The sequence below is a fragment of the Gadus morhua genome, chromosome 18 (assembly GCF_902167405.1).
Source record: "Gadus morhua chromosome 18, gadMor3.0, whole genome shotgun sequence".
In the NCBI taxonomy this organism is placed as follows: domain Eukaryota; kingdom Metazoa; phylum Chordata; class Actinopteri; order Gadiformes; family Gadidae; genus Gadus; species Gadus morhua.
The window spans coordinates 23,491,416-23,513,920 of record NC_044065.1 but is presented as its reverse complement, the minus strand read 5'-3'; the positions used below and the strand labels follow the sequence as shown (position 1 = coordinate 23,513,920).

The 22,505-nt window shown below is 41.1% G+C and overlaps 2 protein-coding genes across 3 annotated transcripts in view; both read left to right on the top strand.

Annotated features, from left to right (window-relative positions):
* The window catches only part of LOC115531375 (G protein-activated inward rectifier potassium channel 1-like), a 239,665-nt gene extending 227,720 nt beyond the window's left edge, over nucleotides 1-11,945 (top strand). For both annotated transcript variants that reach the window (XM_030340599.1, XM_030340598.1), the window contains 2 exons: nucleotides 10,188-10,404; nucleotides 10,987-11,945. In XM_030340599.1, coding sequence (XP_030196459.1) covers nucleotides 10,188-10,404; nucleotides 10,987-11,663 — 894 coding nt within the window. In that variant the 3' untranslated portion in view covers nucleotides 11,664-11,945. The remainder of the gene's footprint in view (nucleotides 1-10,187; nucleotides 10,405-10,986) is intronic.
* Nucleotides 11,946-16,887: 4,942 nt separating this feature from the next.
* On the top strand, nucleotides 16,888-22,199 carry LOC115531710 (uncharacterized). Its single transcript, XM_030341110.1, has 9 exons — nucleotides 16,888-16,926; nucleotides 17,844-18,358; nucleotides 18,534-18,625; nucleotides 18,830-19,507; nucleotides 19,688-19,733; nucleotides 20,582-20,673; nucleotides 20,878-20,988; nucleotides 21,360-21,633; nucleotides 21,771-22,199. The coding sequence occupies exons 2-9, from the start codon at nucleotides 18,125-18,127 to the stop codon at nucleotides 21,993-21,995; spliced, it is 1,752 nt and encodes a 583-aa protein (XP_030196970.1). The 5' UTR covers nucleotides 16,888-16,926; nucleotides 17,844-18,124; the 3' UTR covers nucleotides 21,996-22,199.
* Nucleotides 22,200-22,505: the final 306 nt, after the last annotated feature.

Here is a 22,505-nt window from a genome sequence, read left to right as displayed (position 1 = left end):
ATAGTGTTTAAATGTGGTCGATAGGGTTTAAATGTGGTCGATAGGGTTTAAATGTGGTCGATAGGGTTTAAATGTGGTCGATAGGGTTTAAATGTGGTAGATAGGGTTTAAATGTGGTTGATAGGGTTTACATGTTTAAATGTGGTCGATAGGGTTTAAATATGGTCTATAGTGTTTAAATGTGGTCGATAGGGTTTAAATGTGGTAGATAGGGTTTAAATGTGGTCGATAGGGTTTAAATGTGGTCGATAGGGTTTAAATGTGGTAGATAGGGTTTAAATGTGGTCGATAGGGTTTAAATGTGGTTGATAGGGTTTACATGTTTAAATGTGGTCGATAGGGTTTAAATATGGTCTATAGTGTTTAAATGTGGTCGATAGGGTTTAAATGTGGTAGATAGGGTTTAAATGTGGTCGATAGTGTTTAAATGTGGTCGATAGGGTTTAAATGTGGTAGATAGGGTTTAAATGTGGTCGATAGGGTTTAAATGTGGTTGATAGGGTTTACATGTTTAAATGTGGTCGATAGGGTTTACATGTTTAAATTTGGTCGATAGTGTTTAAATGTGGTCGATAGGGTTTAAATGTGGTCGATAGGGTTTACATGTGGTCCATAGTAGTGTTAAATGTTCTTTTCCCTCTCTCTCCACCTCATCCCTCACTCTCCACCTCAAGCTGGTGTGTGGTGAGCGTTCTGGCGCCGATTGGCTGCCGTGCATCACCCAAATGGGTGCTACATACTGGTGGTGGTTAGTGAGGTCCCCCCCCCCCTTCACTGTAGGCGTCTTTGAGTGTCTAGAAAAGCGCTAAATAAATTCAATGAATTATCCAACATCTCTCTGACTGTTCACCAAACTGACAAAATCACTCCGCATTTATGTATGGTGTTTTGTTTATATGTTGCTTGGCAACAGTCCGCTCAGTGGGGATCTATTTTTGCTGCCGGAAGCAATTTCATTCGTTTATATGATTAAATAAACAAACAAATCACAATCTATTGTCAATTATTATCATTAACAGTACATTTTACTAGTATGTCCGATGTTGTATAAAGCAATATCACACTCGAGGTTGCAATGTTGTCGCTCTATATCAGCGCTGCTGTGATTGGCCGCCGGCCGGCATCGTGTGTCATGCCGGCGTCGTGTGCAAAATGCACGCACCTATGGCAAGCCGAATTGACATTTATTAACTAAGTTTGACTATCCGGAATTTACATTGTAGATATCAACAACTTCATTCAAGATATCTGTTACGTAGTTGTGACTAGTCGAAACGACAGTTAGAGATATCTGTGACGTAGTTTTGACTAGTCGAAACGATAGTTAGAGATATCTGTAATTCAGTTTTGACTAGGCGAAACTGAATTACAGATATCTGCAATGACTTCACGGAAAACGACATTCAACTCGTCACACATCTTAAATGACAATTGCAGATATCTGTAATTCAGTTTTGCCTAGGCAGAATGAAAGTTAAAGATATCTCAAACGTCATTTGAGTGTTGGGCATTACGTTTTAGATATCCAGAAATACGTCATTTCCCCTTGCCGCCATAATCAAAGAAGAAGTGGGTTCATTTCCGAATGGAATAAGAAAGGAGCAGTCATGGCGTTGGCTGTGATCGAAAAGATCACGAGAAAATGCCATGAAATTGAACAAGCCCACACACAGGGGATGTGTGGAGAGAGAGCTGCTCCGCTCCCGCCTAAAGTAAACGGTCCTATAATTTGTCATTACAGATATCTGAAACGTCATTACAGATATCTGAAACGTCATTAGAGATATCTGAAACGTCATTTAGCCTAGTCAAAACTCGAATTCAAGATATCTTTAATTCAGTTTCGCCCAGGCAGAATGAAAGTTAAAGATATCTACAATTGTAGATATCTCTAATCAAAATTCCTTTCAAGATATCTATAACTTGATATTAGATATCTACAACGTAATTTCGCCTAGTCGTAACTCCAGTTAGAGATATCTACAACGTCATTTTGACTAGTCGTAACTCCAGTTAGAGATATCTACAACTTCATTTCGCCTAGTCAAAACTTAATTTAAGATATCTGAAAAGGGACATGTAGATATCTTGAATTGAGGTGAATTAAAGATATCTTGAACTGGAATTATGACTAGTCAGAATCAAATTGTAGATATCTCAAACTGGAATTACAGATATCTACAATTCAGTTGCAGATATCCCTAATTCACAAAGTGGATATCCGCAACTGAATTGTAGATATCCGCAATGAGAAACCCCATAGACATGAATGGCGAAAATGACGTCACTTCGCCTAGGAGGAATGTCTTTGTGGATATCTGAAATGACAAATGCGGATAGGAGGAATGTAGTTGCGGATATCCGAAATGTTAGTTTTGACTAGGCGAAACTGTATTGCAGATATCTGCAATGTAAATTCTGGATATTCAAACTGAGTTAATAAATGACAATTCGGCTTGCCATACGCACCCATATCTATGGTGCGCACGGTAGTGACGTTGAACTTCTTCGGCAGCAACAGTTATATATCCGTTGGATATCCGTTGGATATCCAATACATGTATTAAATGTATTATGTTCATAAGAACCCATATTTCTTTTTATTGCATTTATTTACAATCGTGTTAACTTTAAGAGTATTATACTGATTAGTTTTTGTTCAAAGTTCAAAGTCTGAAGTGTTCTTTCCTTGTTCAGCTAAAATCTGTTTTATTTTTAAGTGGCAATGTACAATTATTTGTTATGTCAAATATCCTGCCACAATTTATAAAAAAATAAACGTTATTTTGGAATTGCAGTCACATGTTTTTTTTTTAGTGTAGAATTCTGTTCTTTTTTACACCTCACACATCACACATATCAAAAACCTATCTGATATTCAAAGCTATCTAAGATATCAATAAGCTAATGTTGCAGCTGAAATGTTCTCCACATCATAACACATGATATGATACCATCTTTTAAGCACAGTAATTGTTTGTTGTCCCAACATGTCAGTAGAACTACGCAGAAGTGCTTGTCTATGGTAGGAAAGGCCTATGTGTAAAAAAGCGAAGTCTGAACTGAAGCTGGGTAGCTGGTTTTAGTATAGTAGCTACTGGTGCACCCCCTGTGATCTCAGATGCACCCCAAGGCATTCTGTTCTGGAACCGGGCCTGAGGAGAAATGTGTTAATGCTTGTCCCTATAAAACAATAATGGTAAAAAAATATAATACAAAACATGACGGTAACTCTAAAGTCAAACCGTCCAATCTGAAGGCTTTACTTAACCACTCCCCCTACTCACTTCCACCAATGCAAAGCGAACAGAACTGAGTATGGGAGGGCGTAGCCCAACTAGTTTGTGACAGACCCAGAGGAACGCAACGCAAATTAAATGTGAACATGTATTGAGGCTTTATTAAAATCCCGGACGATTTTGAAATTTCACCCGGACGCATTTGATTCCTACCCTTCCACTGTCAAATAGCGGCGCAAGTTGTGTGGCGTGTGAGCGTGTGCATGGGTTGAATTGCGTGCGTCTCACGGAGAGCCCTGCGCAATGTGCAGCTGTCAGAAATGTGTTGTAATCACTTGGATTCCTCATAGCTCTCAGGCTGTGAGGAAATCAGCAGCCCGCGATCTCAGCTCCTTTGATGTGAACGCGTACAGAGCGCATAGTTCAGAGCCGGACAATGATGTCGTAGTAAAGCCCTCAGGTCTACTCTGCATGTATTAACTGTGGATAAACATCAACTGCACTGAAGTCATCATAACTTCATAAGTTCTCATTGTCAAATGATTATGAACACTATTATTGTTATTTGAAGCCGTGTCAGTCTTGACTGTGGGTGGTGTGGTCCTGTGTCTGCTAGTGTCTATAATACAGTAATATTTTTGTCGACATTATCAAACGGAAGAACTTTTATTATGAAGAGCACAGGGCAATGAAGCACGCTAGCCAACAAGAGGACCCGCCCACCGGCGGAAACCAGATATTGAGTGGTAAATTCGTTTCGCTCAGTAAGAACCAAAAAACGAATAAACGAACTGAAATATTGATTTTCGTTTTTTTGACAAAACGTAGAAACGAATAAACGAACTGAAATCTTGATTTTCGTTTTCTTTTCAAAACGAAAAAACGAAAAAACGGCTGGTTTTCTGGTTTCTGCTTGCGTCAATTATTCCCAGAAAACAGAGTAATAAAACGTACCTTGCTCTTATAGGCTACACCAGAAGGCAGAAACGCAGCGAAGAAAAAAGAGCCAACCACCTAAACCAGCAATAGACTGTCTAATTATATTTAGCCTTAGTTATGGCCGCACTTGAACCTTATGGTGATTTTATTCGTGAACTATTTGACACTGGAAAGACACACGCCGCGATCAGTACCGCTCTAAAGCAATCTGGTTCCCCGAAGTGCTCTATTATGACGGTGAGGAGGTTCTGTGTGGAGCACAACCTTCGAAGAAGAAATCTAGTTTCCGATTTAGTTTCAGATCGTCCGCTCGAAGACTAAGTCGCCGGCTCCCATGGGAAACAATAAAGCTGGCCATTGTAGAAGGTATTGTTATGAAGGTACTTGAGTGCCTAGTTTGTAGGTACTTGACGTACATCACGCTAGCTAGACCCTCACCAATTTGCCTAAAGGGCTAATAGGGGAGTGGACGATGCAGTTTCACTTTGCACACATTTCATTCTGCAACATCTGAACACTAAGTCCACCAATGCCCGTGTACTGTTCATTGATTTTAGCTCGGCTTTCAATACCATCATTCCTGTCAGACTGTACAACTTTCTCCTGGCCGCAGGAGTTGATGCTCTACTTTGTCAGTGGATCTTAAACTTCCTGTCCAGTAGGAAACAGTGTGTTAAAATCAAGAATAATGTGTCATCACCAAGGATTCTGAACACCGGCGCCCCACAAGGGTGGGTCTTGTCACCTCTATTATTTTCTCTGTACACTAATAATTGTACATTGTACAGACACTGCATCTGTTAAAATGTTAAAGTTTGCAGATGACACCACTGTCATAGGCCTCATATCTGATGGGGAGGAATCTACCTACAGGACTGAGGTTGAACAGCTGGTGCAGTGGAGACAATAACCTTATACTAAATACAACCAAAACCAAAGAACTCATCATTGACTATGGGAAAAAGGCAGGCCAGCACCTTCCCATCTCCATTAATGGCCAAGTTGTGGAGTGGGTCTCCTCCTTCCGCTTCTTAGGCGCCACTATCCACCAGTCCCTATATCATGGAACCTCTACATTAGTCTTATTATTTCCAAAACCCATCAGAGGTTATACTTCCTCCGTCAGCTGAGGAAGTTTGGGGTAAGTCAGGCAGGCATGACCCATTTTTATCGTGCAGCCATCGAAAGCGTGCTCACCTTCTCCCTCCTGGTCTGGTATGGTAGTGCTACCAGCCAGGACAAAGAACAGCTTGAGAGGGTAGTACGCAGGGCCTCTAAAATCATTGGCTGTAGTCTGCCTACCATAGGCTCGCACTATGACACCAGAATTTCCAGGAAAACTAGGAGTATCATCTCTGACCCCTCTCATCCAGCACACCACTTATTCACACTCTTACCATCAGGGAGGAGGTACAGAAGCATCACAAGCAAAACATCACGCTTTAGGGATAGTACCTATCTACAAGCTATACGCCACTTGAACAAGCACTAAGCAATTTAAGGTCTTTAAGATCTTCATGGTCTACCTCACTTGCAGTTTTTGCACCACTGTACTGTACTTTACTGCTGTCATTCCCCGCGAACCATGCATAGTGTTGTACTCCTTGTTATTTATGTGCCGTTTTGGCTTTCTGTCTTGTAATGTTGTGTTGTTATGTTGCTGTGTAATACATGTGAGCACACCAAAACAAATTCCTATCAACTGTATTTTATATACTGTTGAAATGGCTATAATAATAATAAATAAACTTGAAACTTGAGAGACTCGATTGAACGTTTGAAACGTCTTTATATGTTTGTTTTTTTTTAAAACAACCTCTTGCCTACAGAGCAAGCGTCTCTATCGATTGGGCCACGGCCACGGTGACCACACTGTTGTAACTGGATTTACTAATATATAAGATATGACGCTACAACTAACAACAAATGAGAGGAGCACGACGGAGTATTAGGGCCACACTCGCCGTGACGAGATTAAAGTCGACACGTCGACTTTAAAGTCAACATGTCGACATTATGCTTGAAATGTCGAGAATAAAGTTGAAATGTCACGTCGACTTTAATATCGACATGTCGACTTCAAACTCGAAATGATGAGAATAAAGTTGAAACATCATATCGACTTTAATCTCGACGTGTCCATTTTCCGTTCCTGTCAGCACGCAGACGCTCCGGGCATCCTCCCAAGCGTGCAGCGGATGACACAAAGTAGTCGGCAATAACCTTGGGGTCATTGTATGTGGTGTCGGCCTCCATCCAAACAATATAGCGACTAAAACCGTCAATGCAACCACTGATGGCAATGCCGTAAGGCTTTAGTTTATCGTACCCATCTAGCAGGAGTGCATTTCGGACCTTTGCTGTGATATTGCCCGCGCCTCAGACGCCGGGCACGCCTTTGCTGCTCCACACCCTCAGGATCAAGCAACTTGATCAATTGTCTTACTGTATTTTGCAACACAACATAACCTTTATGTATTGCACGGAGGTGCAACCATCTGTATCCTTGCATCTGCCCATTTCCCATGTTAAACCCGATTCTGAAATACAATTTTACAAAATTATCTACACAAGGCATTGGATTCAGTGCAGGCCCGTGGAGCGGTTGCTATCCCTCCCAACAAATTTCAACTGTATTCTCGACATTTCGAGTTTAATGTCGACTTTAAAGTCAACAAATCGAGATTAAAGCCTACATAATATTTCAACTTTATTCTCGACATTTCGAGTTTAATCTCGACATGTCGAGATTAAAGTCGACATGAGATGTCGAGATTAAAGTCGACATGACATTTCAACTTTATTCTCGACATTTCGAGCTTAATGTCGACATGTTGATTTTAAAGTCGACGTGTCGACTTTAATCTCGTCACGGCAAAAATAATTTTTTTCTTCATGTGTGGCACTAATACTCCGTCGTAGAGGAGAACTACTCAAAGCAGTTCTGTGCTGAACTGATTTGGTCTGCTTGTCTTGTTCAGCGATTGGGTGCAAACACTTCAAATGCATTGGCTGAGAGAAAAGAAGGGCGGAGATTATTAGCATACTAGAGAGACGCTGTATTTTACGCCGTTGTGATGTGCACAAACGCAGCGTATTTTACGTTCAAAACTGCGCTTTTTACGCACGCTCTTGAAAGGCTTAATTGCGGCGTAAAAAGCGGCGCTTTTTGCGCATGACGGCGTATTTTGTTTTACGGCGTTTTACAGCGTTTTTTACGGCGTAATGAAGGTGATACGCGACTAAATGATGGCGTTTTCTGGCGGGGATGGCTTGCCATACTTACGTGGAAATCAGGCGTTATTCTCTATTCCAGGACAGTTAATTGGGTTTGCTAATGGCGGGACAGGTGAGGTAGAGTTCATGCTTCTGTGTGTCGTTATTATTGCAGGTGTGATTTATGTCTAATACTGTGTTGTGTGTATAGGTATTTGTATGCATTGTGTTATGAAGAAAGAACAGCTTGAGAGGGTAGTACGCAGGGCCTCTAAAATCATTGGCTGTAGTCTGCCTACCATAGGCTCGCACTATGACACCAGAATTTCCAGGAAAACTAGGAGTATCATCTCTGACCCCTCTCATCCAGCACACCACTTATTCACACTCTTACCATCAGGGAGGAGGTACAGAAGCATCACAAGCAAAACAACACGCTTTAGGGATAGTACCTATCTACAAGCTATACGCCACTTGAACAAGCACTAAGCAATTTAAGGTCTTTAAGATCTTCATGGTCTACCTCACTTGCAGTTTTTGCACCACTGTACTGTACTTTACTGCTGTCATTCCCCGCGAACCATGCATAGTGTTGTACTCCTTGTTATTTATGTGCCGTTTTGGCTTTCTGTCTTGTAATGTTGAGATTACAAGACACATGTCGAGATTAAAGTCGACATGAGATGTCGAGATTAAAGTCGAGATGACATTTCAACTTTATTCTCGACATTTCGAGTTTAATGTCGACATGTTGATTTTAAAGTCGACGTGTCGACTTTAATCTCGTCACGGCAAAAATAATTTTTTTCTTCATGTGTGGCACTAATACTCCGTCGTAGAGGAGAACTCCTCAAAGCAGTTCTGTGCTGAACTGATTTGGTCTGCTTGTCTTGTTCAGCGATTGGGTGCAAACACTTCAAATGCATTGGCTGAGAGAAAAGAAGGGCGGAGATTATTAGCATACTAGAGAGACGCTGTATTTTACGCCGTTGTGATGTGCACAAACGCAGCGTATTTTACGTTCAAAACTGCGCTTTTTACGCACGCTCTTGAAAGGCTTAATTGCGGCGTAAAAAGCGGCGCTTTTTGCGCATGACGGCGTATTTTGTTTTTTACGTTTTACGGCGTTTTTTACGGCGTAATGAAGGTGATACGCGACTAAATGATGGCGTTTTCTGGCGGGGATGGCTTGCCATACTTACGTGGAAATCAGGCGTTATTCTCTATTCCAGGACAGTTAATTGGGTTTGCTAATGGCGGGGCAGGTGAGGTAGAGTTCATGCTTCTGTGTGTCGTTATTATTGCAGGTGTGATTTATGTCCAATACTGTGTTGTGTGTATAGGTATTTGTATGCATTGTGTTATGAAGAAAAATTGTTGGGGGTTTTCCCAATCTGGCATCAGATTGGTAGGCCTATTTAACCCTGATTGGGAGACTGGGTGGGGAGGCATTTGATATGCATCAGCTTGCTGTGAGGCTGTATTGTATGTCTACCTCAAAGTATTTTTTTTATTTTCTTTTGTTATAACTTTCTGAGCTGCCTCCTGCTTTCTGCGTTTTGACGCCTTGGTTGTGTACCGTCCCGCATGTGAGTTGGGGGGTGCAATACCTCTTTCTCACATGGTATTAATAATTAATTAATGAAGTGACTAAACAAGGGTGTCTCTTCCCACTACACAAGTTGAAGACAGATACTTATTACTTACTTACTTACTTACCATTAGGCCACATACCTATTGTTATATACATATAAATATATATACTCAGATGTCACTATGAACCAGAGCTGACAGAAGTGTACCTTTTCAAAGTCCCCAATTTCCCAACTTTCGAGTCGATTTTCAATTATAAGTTGTTCCTATTTAAAGTAAAAAATGGGTTGGAAGTGTCCAATTTATCATGAAAATCATCGAATCAGCAAAGCAATTCACCTAATTAGTTCTGTTACATCACTGTCGAGCTTCTAGGACTGTAAGGGATGGGTGTTCCATCGCTGTCATGTACTCTTGTGTTCTTCCAGCTTTAGTCTTCTGTCATTGATCATTTAACAGGATTCTCGGAGCAGAGTGAAACATTTGATCATAAACAGGTTTGTGCATATGCAAGGTGGCCATAGGCTCAATCACCACTGTGTTACCTCATTTGCCAACAGCTACCTGGACATGTATTTACATGAAGATCTTTGTAGATATTCGGATTGGCACTTTAAGTTGCCAGGCAGGACAATATATAAAAATGATAACCCCTAACCTCTAACCTCATCCAAAACGCCTCTGTTACATTTTTGTCTTTCATTGAAACCCTTACAGTACGAGAGGGAAAACTCACTTAAATTAAAAAATAAAATAAAGATAAGGAGTGCTTGTCTGAATGAATGTTACCAGCAAATGAGATTCTAATGTTAAACTACTGAAATCTATCTCTGCTGCGGGCTGCCACCACATGCTCAATGGTTGTGCAGTCACAGGGTGTCAGCGGAATTAGGTTCCATGTGGTTAAGCACAGCAGGACTCTGACAAAGTGCTCTCTCTAAATGATATCCTGGCTGGAGAGAGAGAATTATAGTTGAGTCGAAAATACTAGACTAGTTTCAGACAAATTCATGAGAATACTGATCTAAAAAAATAAGAAGTAGAATTTGAATCTCAAACAAATAATATGAGATCAACTCTATTGAGTGTGAGACCAGGAGATTTATATATATATTTTTTTTATGACATTGTTATAGTAAAATTGTGTATCTGAAGGGTTTTTGGCACAGAGCTCCACCCATCTGACTCTCTGGTCCTTAGTCAAGGCAGACCTCTGAGGGGGAATTCCTGCCCCTTGACCAGTGTGAGCTGGACGTGGGCTTCGGCACGGGGGCGGACCAGCTCTTCCTGGTGTCCCCGCTCACCATCTGCCACCAGATCACCAGCCGGAGCCCCTTCTTCGAGCTGTCGCAGCGCTCCCTCCGAAGCGAGCAGTTTGAGATCGTGGTCATCCTGGAGGGCATCGTGGAGACCACCGGTAACAACATGAAAGAAGATTTTTTGTTTATCTCTCGTTTCTTTCTTTCTTCATTCTTCATAATCACATTCAATCGAACAAAAGATTAAAAAGAAAAAACATGAACACATCAAATCGGAAACAATCTGTGTCATTTCCATTGTCTCGGGATTTGATTATTGTTTGATTTCACCCTCTTCAAATATTCAATAGCGCTCGAAGATTTCCCCCTGAGCTTTAAAGGACAATACTGCCTTTTGTGATGAACAATCGATATCATGTTCTTGTGAAGCCTGGAGAGATGGTTATGATGGTTCGATCACAACGGTCATTCAATTAAAGGGCCCCTAGTTTTTAATATTCTTTACAAGCCAATTCCGTTTATACCCATTAGTGACCTCACAAGTGAGAGTGAAGGTGAATCAACCTGTCAGCAGCTGTTGTTGATATATCCATTTCTATGTCACCCATGGAAAGATATGGAAATGGCTAATCAACCTTTAATTCTTCTACCTTGGTTTTAGCTGCCTGACATTATCCTGTGGGTCTGCCTCCCTCCTCCCCTCCCTCCCCTCCCTCCTCCCCCTCTCCTCCCCCTCCCAGGGATGACATGCCAGGCCCGGACATCCTATACCGAGGATGAGGTACTCTGGGGGCATCGCTTCCTCCCAGTCATGTCCCTGGAGGATGGCTTCTTCCGGGTGGACTACTCCCAGTTCCACAACAACTTTGAGGTCCCCACACCCCCGCACAGTGTCAAGGAGCAGGAGGAGAAGCCGCCCCTCACCTCACCCGGAACTGTGCTGGCCGTGGACACCTCAAGCTCCAACTCCCGGTCCCTGAGGGGAGGAGGGGGAGGCTGCGAGGTGCGAGGTGGGAATCGCCGGGAGAGGCAGATGTCAGTGGACTGTGCGAACTTCATTGAGGACCAGGCCACCTTCACCACCTCTACCACCTCCTCCTCCTCCTCCTCAAACAGGCTGCCCAGCAAGTTCCAGCGCATGAGCTCCACCAAGGAGGAGCAACTATGGCGGGGGCCCAAGGCCGGCCTGTTGCTGCCCGGGGTGAAGGCCTCCAGCCTGGGGGACCTGCCGCTGAGGATCCAGAGGCTGCGGTCATGTTCCACGCCCATCCACTGGCTGCCGGAGGAGAAGCTGCAGCTTCTGGCGCTGGACAGGGAGTCAGGGGAGGGGGAGGAGGAGGTGGAGAGGCAGACGCTACCCCCTCCGGAGCAGGTCCCCGACACTCTGCCTGCTAAGCTCCGCAGGATGAACCGTTGACTTCTAGCAGGTATCAAGAAAACCTGGGGTCTGTTTGATTGTATTTTTATCAGGAATAAAGGGCATTATAGGGGGTCTGTTGATCGTTGCCATGAAGAGCAGGACAAAGGTCTACAAGCTATTCAAACTCTCTCTGTACATAGAATGTATGTGGCCCTTTGCAACGTCACATAATAGTTTTCAATACACTATTACAAGAACCCTCCCTGCATAATCAAAACACAAGCCACATTTTAAAGTTTGATTTTACTGTCTTGTTATCTAAGGTGACTTTTGCTCTGGTGTCATTATGCATTACTATATCCCTTTATCGTTTGTTTGTATATTTTGATCTAGATGTTTATATTTGTTTTATTTATTTATTTTATAACTGCAGTATTTTGATAAATATTGATCTGATATATTGATATGATCTTAAACACTGTCATAATCAATTGTAAGAGAATCTTATAAACCTAAAATAAGTCAGGGGATTTATATATTGTATTGAATAATGCAATTGAATGCATGATAATTAATATTATGGGGACAAATAACTTAATTTCTTTTAAAAAAAAAGTATTTGTATCTATTTAGACATAGCCTTTATTTTGGGGAGCAATGTGGCAATTATGGGGGACGCATCAACCTCGATTAGGACTATCGCTCCTAAACAAAGGAAATATCTATATTGAAAAAGAAGGGGTCAAACTCCAGAGGGATAGTCAGCCATATGCAATTTAACAACCAGGACTAAAATACACATGGGGTCTGCTGGCAGAGGCCCTCTGACCCCATCCGGGGCCACGTTCGCTGAGCTGAAACAGTTAGCTACCCTTCAGCCACACAGACCAAGGCTTGTGTAGTGTACCATCCACACTGTGTATGGAGGGGGGAATAATTTATTTAGAGTTTTTGAAGTTGTCTGCTGGAAATAGGTTTTAGGAAAAAAATCTTGCCTACCACTATTCCCCTCTGTTTCAGTCCCTTCAGAATGCGATGTTTCTGGTGTTTCTAGCTTTAATGCAAATGAGCGGCTGCCCATTGACCAATGAGCTGTCAAACTGAACCACAGAATGGAGGAGAAAGGATTGTTGCCGTTTGCAGACTCCTGGAGCTCTATATCTATCTAATATAATAATAATATTATTATATATGGGTATTTATATACTACTATTTCTAATATCACGGCCAAAAGCTAGGTGCGCCTCGGATAATATTATGAATCATCAGCCGCGTGCCGTCCATATGGGCAGGTGGGGCGGCGAACTCCCTCTAAAAGCATGCTCCCAAAAAAATAGTTCCTCAGTAAATCATTGCTCCAAGTTTATTTTTAATAATGTGATTGTCACATTAACTATCTATGGTTTCTGTAGGCTTTGCGACTATTTTGTCTGTTGATATCAAATTGATGGTGGCGATTCTAGTTGAGTTTAACGTGTCATGCAATGTGGGGCGGCGGAGCTCAACGACCGCGTCCCTCCATATGTTTCTCGCATAACCCTGCAGGCTGCAATAAGAATTGCAATCAGCGCTATAAGACGCCCATATGGTCGTAAAGTAGTCTGCCCCATGGTCATATTCTAGGACTGTTGTTGTTTAAAATCGAATTACTCCGCCTGTATCTTTCGGCATTGAAGACTATTTATTCATTTATTTCAGCAGGTATTCAAATTGCATACCTGATTTCATACCTGATTTAAACAGCTGTTATTGAGAAATATCTGATTTCAAAAGTGTTGTTATTGAGAGATTTGCACACATCGTCAGGCCAAGTTCCAAATCAAAGGTCTGCTTGATTGATGACTTGTATTTTTACTTTTCATGTATTTGCAATGCACTCGCTAAGCCTCTTGTTAAAATAAAATATGGAAGTTTGGTAACTTTCAGAAATGCTTATCTCACTCAAAAAATCTAAGTTTGTATGCATGTGGGAGCACCAGAGACCCAAAACAACACCCCAAATCCTAGGAAAAGTGTTGTTTTCATAATAAGTCCCCTTTCATTCTGATCCACAGAGGTCATTGGTCTTTTTTCTTCTTCTTCTTCTTCTTCTTCTTCTTCTTCTTCTTCTTCTTCTTCTTCTTCTTCTTCTTCTTCTTCTTCTTCTTCTTCTTCGAGAGAGAGAGAGAGAGAGAGAGAGAGAGAGAGAGAGAGAGAGAGAGAGAGAGAGAGAGAGAGAGAGAGAGAGAGAGAGAGAGAGAGAGAGAGAGAGAGAGAGAGAGAGAGTTTGACTCCCACATCCAATTATCCATCAATAAAGTAATCCTATAAAATCTTTTTATGTAACTTTCAGAAATTTTGACATGCAACCAATGCTTAATTGAAAGATCATTCAGCAACTCGAGGACATTGGGAAGGAAGAGGTACCGAAGAGAGGTTTGGCAGAAGAATAGAGGAAATGTAGCTGTAAGATTACATGCCCACACATTGTCCAGATGCTCATCCTTAGTCAATGACCGTAGACATTCAGGCAACCGATGGCGGTGTCACACCAAGATTGTAAACAATTCAATACAGTGTTCATGAACCTTCCTATGTCATTGTTAGTCGCGATCGTCCATTGCCAGGCAACGTTCAACACGATCGTCCGCTGCCAGGCAGGTTTGGAATTTTCAAACGCGGGTTACGAAAGCGGTACAATTTTCAGCCCGCTACAATTTGGGTGTGACAGCTCCATTAGATCCAGGTTGGGCGTGGAGATGGTCACCATTCAGGAGACCCCTCGAACAGCTGTTCAGCCCCAGAGACAGACTGGGGCGGCCCGGGTTGGTCATTTAATAGCAGGTGTCACACCACAATTGTACCGGGGGCAAAAATGTTACCGCCTACGTAATCCGCGTTCGATACATTACGTCATCGTTCGACGTGATTGTCCTTTGCCAGGCAGGTTTCAAAAAACATTTGCGCTCATGTTGCCAAAGACGAAATAACATAATACAGAAAACACTTGTTTTTACTTTATATTTTTATTGTATGGAATTTAGCTAGTAAACTGAGTGTTTAAAGTGTATCTTAGTCTAGCTAGCTTGTGTTAATACACTCAGTTTACTAGCTAAATTCGATTAAACAATTAAATACAATAAAAATATAAAGTTAGCAACGCTAATAAATGTTATTTGTATAATAAGTGTTATCTGTTGAATGCTACTTCGTCTTGTGACGCTCAATGAATGAGCGCGAATGTTCGCGAATGTTCATGAACCTTCCTATGTCATCGTTCGACGCGATCGTCAATGTGTATGGAATTAGTGACATTTTTTTAACCTACTGTACCAGGGAAGTTAAGAGGTCTCCGATCAAATGTCACAAATGTGATGCGAACGGTGGATGGGGTGAACTTTTATCAAGAAAAGGGAGTCCAGCCAAACACTTTTTCTTTCAAAGAAGTAAAGAGGAGTTGGTACTAAAAAAACTCAAAGGCCTGAATCCTTCCAAGGCTACTGCTTTTGACAACGTCACAATTTCTCAGGGATGCTGCTGAAAAAAACACTTATGTCATAACCCATCTTATAAATGTATAAATTAAAAATAAACATTTTCTGAAACCTGAAATCTGATCCTGGAAATTTCGGCCCTATATCTATCCTGTCTACAATATCAAAAAAAAATTAAATCATTAATTATGAGCAAATAGACAGTTATATAGCAGAGCATAACATCTTATTTGACATCCAATCAGGCTTTAGAAAAAAGCAATCTTCTGAAACCTTTCTGCATTATCATACAGACTTTATTAGGTAAGAGGTGGATAAGGGGAACTTTTGTGGCATTGTGTTAATAGACCTTCAAAAGGCCTTTAACACAGTTCAGTGTCATGATCCGCTCCTGGCTTTCCGTCCTACTGCCAGCTCTGTACTGTCATAATCCGCTCCTGGCTTTCCATCCCACTGCCAGCCCTGCCAGTACTTTTCCTGATCACCTGCCTGCCACTCCCACCTCATCAGTGCAAGCACCTTCACCTGTGTTCCCCCACCTTATTTAAACCCACTCCTTCCACTCAGTCTTGTGTTTAGCAGCATGCATAGCTCTCTAGTACTATTTCCCGGATGGCTCCCTTGGTTTCAACCCTACTTGTTCCTGACCCGTCCTCGTCGTTCCTGCGCTGGTAACCTGAACAGCCTTCTGTCTCTGACCTCTCTGCCTGCTTGCCCCTTGTCTGTCTCCAGTTAGCTTGGATTCCCTGTTTGGACAATAAACTGTTGAACTGTTGCAACGCTGGTCTCAGTCTGTGCTGTTCTTGGGTGCAACCTCACGCCCCATTACAATTCAGGATGATATTCCAACTCAATGCCCTGGGATTTTCTCCAGTGGGCGGCAGAGGGGAGGCGGTTACAAAAGCTGTTGACCATGAAGCGGTTGCTGCCCACGTGAACGCGCACAGATTTTACCATACAGCTCAGCTTTCCCCGTGTTGAAACTTTCGGCAGCAGCAGCCGCTTTTGAAAAAGCCTGGCCCTTTACACCGGTGTGCAAGCACCTTTAATTCCTGGCAAGAATATTCAGCCTCTTAGATAGTTACACCTTGAAAACAGCTGGCCGATCCTCTTCTTTATGGAGTCAGTTTCCTGCCATAATTCAAACCTGAAAAAAAAAGTTTCAAAGGCTTGTAAGACTGTCTGGGTTTCAAAACTCAACACCTTGTAAAAAAGGTTTTGCAACACTGAAAAAAGAGATTATAACCAGAAAAAAAATAAAACTAAAATTCAAACATCTGTAAACATGTTTTTGTGTTCTATTTTATCTTCATTTTCACCAACACATTTTCAAAGTTCAAACAATTTCACCAGCGCATTTGCAGAGTTTCAAATCTGGCACTGTTCTAACAGTGTATTTCATTGTTGCCCGGTTTGGAAACCTTGTAAATGGGATTCTGCAAACGGGTGTTCATACATTGATAAATAAGTTTTGAAAGGTTGAATATTTAGTTTTAAAAACTTGTAAAGGTGTACGTTTACGACATTGCAACGTATTTTTTCAGAACTGACTTTTCAGAGATTTAACCATACAGGCGCAAGCTTTGAGTCACGTGAATATTGGCAGTGTTCTGACGCGCACTCGTTTTGAAACTCCTGACGGTCGAATCTGAAAAAAAAAACGTTCCTGGGGGCGGGACCATTTAGCTCTAAACCTATTGGTTGCTCTCGGCTGACGTACATTCCAATCACATGTGCCGTTCACCGGGCTGTGCGTGATTGACAGTGCTCTGCCGATGACACGAATAACAAGCGACTTTCGCGGTTGATTTTGATTTCCATTTTCTGGAACCATGGCTGGGAGACAGGTGAGTAATTTTATTCTATATTGTATGCGTTCTAAATCGTCGCCTTATTCACTATGTAGGCTAGTTATATAATACAGGGAAATGTATCCGTTTAGCCCTTCCGTCCATAGTAAACCGGAGAATTCCGACACGAAAACGATCGCTGAGGTGGATATATGTCAGGCTGACCCATAGTCAGGGTCAGCCTGGTGTGAGAATGGTCCGAGTCGGGGATGGGCATATGTCAGTATCCCCGCAGTGTTATTCATTGCGCGGCCTGCGAGGCTCGCCAAGCTTTAATTTGTGGCTCGCATGGCATAAATAATAGGGTGATTTGACCACGTAGCCAATAGGCCTACAGATAGCCTATTTCATGAAAACACTAAAAACTAGCGGGGCTTCAACATGTAGGCCTCACCCATTTAAACTAGAAGTGTCTGTTCTTATTGTTCTCTCTTACCCAAAACAGTGGCATTACAAGGTGGACAACAGACAATAGATTATACTAGTATTTTTATTTTATTTATAATTTAATTAAAAAGTAATTTTTATGCAGGCCTATCCAATATTCATAGGTAAAATGAATATAGAATGCACATCATTTTGAAAAAAGTTGACATTTCTGTATTATTCATTCTTTTTGACTTTCTATGTAGTATTTGAATATTTTGAGATCCTGGATTTTTTATTCCATCATCATCTACAAAAGAAAGGCCTGACCTACCTAGTTTTTCACTTTTTGTAATGAATCTAAAATTGATATTTTCACTTTTTGAATGGACATGAGATTCTAATATTTTTAGATGCACCAGTTTGAATACTTTTCACATTGACAATATCTGCGCTGCATGTTTTAAAGGGTAGAACTCAGTCTTTGTTTGTTTTTATGACTTTGAGTACGCATTTCTAATTACTTTACTTTGCTCTTTTATTTCCAGGACGTCCTTCAGGAGGAGTTACTTGCACGGCTACAGTCAAGACTCCAGCAAGCACTTTCCAGGCAGCCTCTTGATTTGGACTTCCTAGAGTTTGTCTGCTGCAACAAATTAGTTTTATTTCAATCTTTTGCTGATCAGATCCACATAGACAATGATATTTTGCAGCAGTTAAACTATTTGTTGGAGCTGGTCCATGCGGCAATTGTGAACAAATGTCATCTGTCTTATTCATTTTTTGTTTTGAACGTTTTCCTTAATGCTGTATCCCTAATATCCAGAAAATGTATTTGAGAAAAATCGTAATGCCCTTTCAATTCACATTACTTCTGAATCACTGCTATGTGTTACTGCTGCAGAAGTTCATGGTTCTTAATATTTTTCCTATGTTACAGGGTTACAGGGTTACAGACGTCCTTCAGGAGGAGTTACTTGCACGGCTACAGTCAAGACTGCAGCAAGCACTTTCCAGGCAGCCTCTTGATTTGGACTTCCTAGAGTTTGTCATTACAATTAAGGTTAAGACTGTTGCTATTGTATTAGACCTAAACCTTTGACTGTCTGAGATCAAATTATCCTTAATTATGACTATATAATCTGTTATTCCCCTATTTAACCGTCAAATGTTGTTTTTGATTGTAATTGCTGTGTACATAAGCCTTTTCAGTTATTAATCAATGTTAATTTACACAGGTCCTGTACTTGGATGCAGCAACCAACAACCGTGCCAATACAGCATTCTCCTTTTTCCTTGAGGCCACTCGGTTACATGGTGTTCCATCAAGGTTATTATTGTTTATCAATAAGAAATGTCATCTGTCTTATTCATTTTTTGTTTTGAACGTTTTCCTTAATGCTGTATCCCTAATATCCAGAAAATGTATTTGAGAAAAATATTAATGCCCTTTCAATTCACATTACTTCTGAATCACTGCTATGTGTTACTGCTGCAGAAGTTCATGGTTCTTAATATTTTTCCTATGTTACAGGGTTACAGACGTCCTTCAGGAGGAGTTACTTGCACGGCTACAGTCAAGACTCCAGCAAGCACTTTCCAGGCAGCCTCTTGATTTGGACTTCCTAGAGTTTGTCTGCTGCAACAAATTAGTTTTATTTCATTCTTTTGCTGATCAGATCCACATAGACAATGATATTTTGCAGCAGTTAAACTATTTGTTGGAGCTGGTCCATGCGGCAATTGTGAACAGTCCAACTGAATCACATTTTGACACAGCTGTGGGTTTGAAGGGAAAACCCAGAATGATAATCCAGAAAGATCAGCTGCAACATTTGTTAGACTCACAATTCTCTGTACCATGCATAGCTCAGTTATTAGGTGTATCACCAAGAACTATTTTTCGAAGGATGGCAGAGTATGGGCTGAGCGTGAGAGGATTCTACAGCACCATGACTGACGCAGAGCTCGATAATATGGTCAGAGCTATTAAAACACAGATGCCCAATGCAGGGTACAGGAGTGTAAAGGGACAGCTCATGGCAATGGGTAGCCGTGTTCAATGGGAGAGGATTACAGACTCAATGCATCGTCTCGATGCAGCTGGAATCCTGTCCCGACTTGCAAGGCTTGGCTGCACTGTACGAATATCATACTCAGTACGAGGTCCCCTTGCATTGGTGCACATTGACACAAACCATAAACTCATCAGGTATGGTTTAGGTTCCATCTTCATGACTTTTAAGTTAAATTAAATCAGGTTATCTATTTTCCTGGGCGTGATATGAGTCATTATGGATGCGTACTAAACAACAGTAAATAAATTAAGGCATGCATGACAATAAAATGTATAACATTTATTATCTTTTAATTGTATTACTTTTATTCATAGGTACAACCTGGTAATATTTGGTGGAGTTGATGGATTTTCCAGAAAGGTAGTACTTCATGCATACATTATCCAATTATTCATTTCAGTTAAAGCTTCACACGTTTTCCCCCAGAAAAAGTTGTTGCATACTAATTAGGTGGCAATAGTGCTGCAGGATTTGGTTAAATAGTGTCAATATGATGGACAATATTGTGATTTGCTATATAACAAATGGCTTGTATTATGAGTCTACTTGCTTGGTTTTCAAGGAAATTACAGACCAATATGTTTTTTGTATTCTAAAGTGAAAACATAGAATTGTGTGGGGGGAAATTGTTATTGTACCAACATGTAAAATAAAGCTTACACTAGCCTACTCCTTTGGAAAATAAATAAAAATGTTTATTCAACTTAAACAAATACATTCCTCCAAAAACAGTGCAAACGTGCAAAAACAGTAGCAGTGTGGCACTTACCGTTATTTAAACTTGCCTGTGCCTTCCCTTGCACACATTTATCAGACTGTTCTCTGTGCTGTCTCACCTGTTCATACAGATTGGTCATGTTGCCCGAGACGTAGTGACTAAAACTTTGCAAGTTTTGCTGAGAATACATCCATGGTCATGCTCCTTTCATTGTTGGCTAACATATTTGTCACTCTGTGGTCTGTGCCCTAAAAATAACGTTTTTCTTATGGCACCCTGCAGAACCTGTTAATGCTTATTAACATTACAATTAAGGTTAAGACTGTTGCTATTGTATTAGACCTAAACCTTTGACTGTCTGAGATCAAATTATCCTTAATTATGACTATATAATCTGTTATTCCCCTATTTAACCGTCAAATGTTGTTTTTGATTGTAATTGCTGTGTACATAAGCCTTTTCAGTTATTAATCAATGTTAATTTACACAGGTCCTGTACTTGGATGCAGCAACCAACAACCGTGCCAATACAGCATTCTCCTTTTTCCTTGAGGCCACTCGGTTACATGGTGTTCCATCAAGGTTATTATTGTTTATCAATAAGAAATGTCATCTGTCTTATTCATTTTTTGTTTTGAACGTTTTCCTTAATGCTGTATCCCTAATATCCAGAGAATGTATTTGAGAAAAATCGTAATGCCCTTTCAATTCACATTACTTCTGAATCACTGCTATGTGTTACTGCTGCAGAAGTTCATGGTTCTTAATATTTTTCCTATGTTACAGGGTTCGTGGAGATCAAGGCGTTGAAAATGTGGACATTGCCCATTTCATGTTCGAGAGACGTGGAACCGGTCGAGCTAGCTTTATCTCGGGAAAGAGTGTACACAATCAAAGGTCATGTGATATACTTCGGAAGAAAATTGTTTTATAGCTTTAGCGTTTATCATCATTTGATCTCTGTGTGTGTGTGTGTGTATATAATTTCATCTACCCTTTCCGGTAAGACAAAACATAACATTTTGAGCCCTGGTCAGTGCAGACAGCTGTAAGAGAAAAGAATGAAAGTGTTTCTTTTGCACGGAACAGCCCCAATTCCACTATAAATAGGCTACATTTAATCTTGATGAGTAACGGTTGATGGCTGCTTAATGAGTGTTGTTTAATTGACATATCTATATGATATGCTATGGTACAGCCCTGATTAAACAAATCAGCTTTGTTTTTTTGCCAATACCCAGGCCTGATAGACATCTGTACTTTTACAGGATTGAACGGATGTGGCGAGATGTGTGGATGGCTGTGACTTGCATCTTTTATGATGTGCTTCACACGCTCGAGGAAGATGGTGTTTTGGACATAGCAAACATAATGCACCTTTTCTGCGTGCATTATGTCTTCCTGCCTCGCCTTCGATCAGCACTACAGGTCTTTGTAGCTGGCTGGAATCACCATCCCCTCAGAACGGAGAGAAACCACACCCCAGAGCAGCTGTGGCAGATGGGACACCTCAACACTCCACAGGACAGTGAAAATCTTGAGGTAGCCTCATTGCTGTGCTAAAGTGTTTTGTATTCTGTACGGCTAGCATAAGGCAAGCATACTACTATAATTCCTGAAATATTATTGGGGGTCCAAGCGTAACGTGACATGTTTCACTAAAATGTCATCATATTTAGGACCTGCAAAATCGAGAACTGGACAGGGAGGGTTCCCTGATGACCCCAGAGGCCACTGTCAGAGGAGTTCAGGTCCCGGAATTTCAACCGCCTCTGCCTGCTGAAGATCTGGCAGTACTTCAGTCGGCACTCAACCCTTTAATTGATTCAGATTCAAATGGTTATGACCTTTATATACAGGTGTTAGAATTTGTTAAACACACGCTTCAACCCCCCATTGATTAGGTAGTTCTGGGTCCAACTAACACAGAGAACTCAAGCCTGCATCACACCAGGTCGTTCAACCTAGCTTTTTTTTGTTGCTATTATTTACAGATATAAGTGGGAGCTGAACTCCATTGTGCAATTACTTGCTGGAATTCGTCAACTTTTTCAAACAGAACAGCAGGGATTCTTGTATTGTGGAATAAAATGCTGAACTCAAAAAGACCACTGCAATGCTTTTCATTTTTACAGCATATTGAAATGCAAGAAAAGATCCAACACACTAATTGGCTATTCACAATGAACAATGTGGATTCAAAGCAAAACAATCTGAAATAGTTAAGTTTAAAGAAATTTGCTTCAGATCGGCAGTCATAGTCTCTCGCAAAGTAAAAAAAGACGCTCTTCCACATAAAATGAACTTGGTTGGCAAGAATTCAAATAGTAAACATGCTGCAAGTTTAGGCACAGCATCATTCATACCACACAATACTCTGCATGCTAACAGAGAGAACCACTACATAACAAAAA

What these genes read in the sequence shown, in the direction of transcription:
- LOC115531710 (XM_030341110.1), top strand. Translation starts at nt 18,125, where the DNA reads ATGTATTTGAGAAAAATCGTAATGCCCTTTCAATTCACATTACTTCTG. An exon ending in AGTTTGTCATTACAATTAAG is followed by an intron (nt 18,359 to 18,533) that starts GTTAAGACTGTT and finishes TAATTTACACAG; the next exon opens with GTCCTGTACTTGGATGCAGC. An exon ending in TTGATGGATTTTCCAGAAAG is followed by an intron (nt 19,734 to 20,581) that starts GTAGTACTTCAT and finishes TAATTTACACAG; the next exon opens with GTCCTGTACTTGGATGCAGC.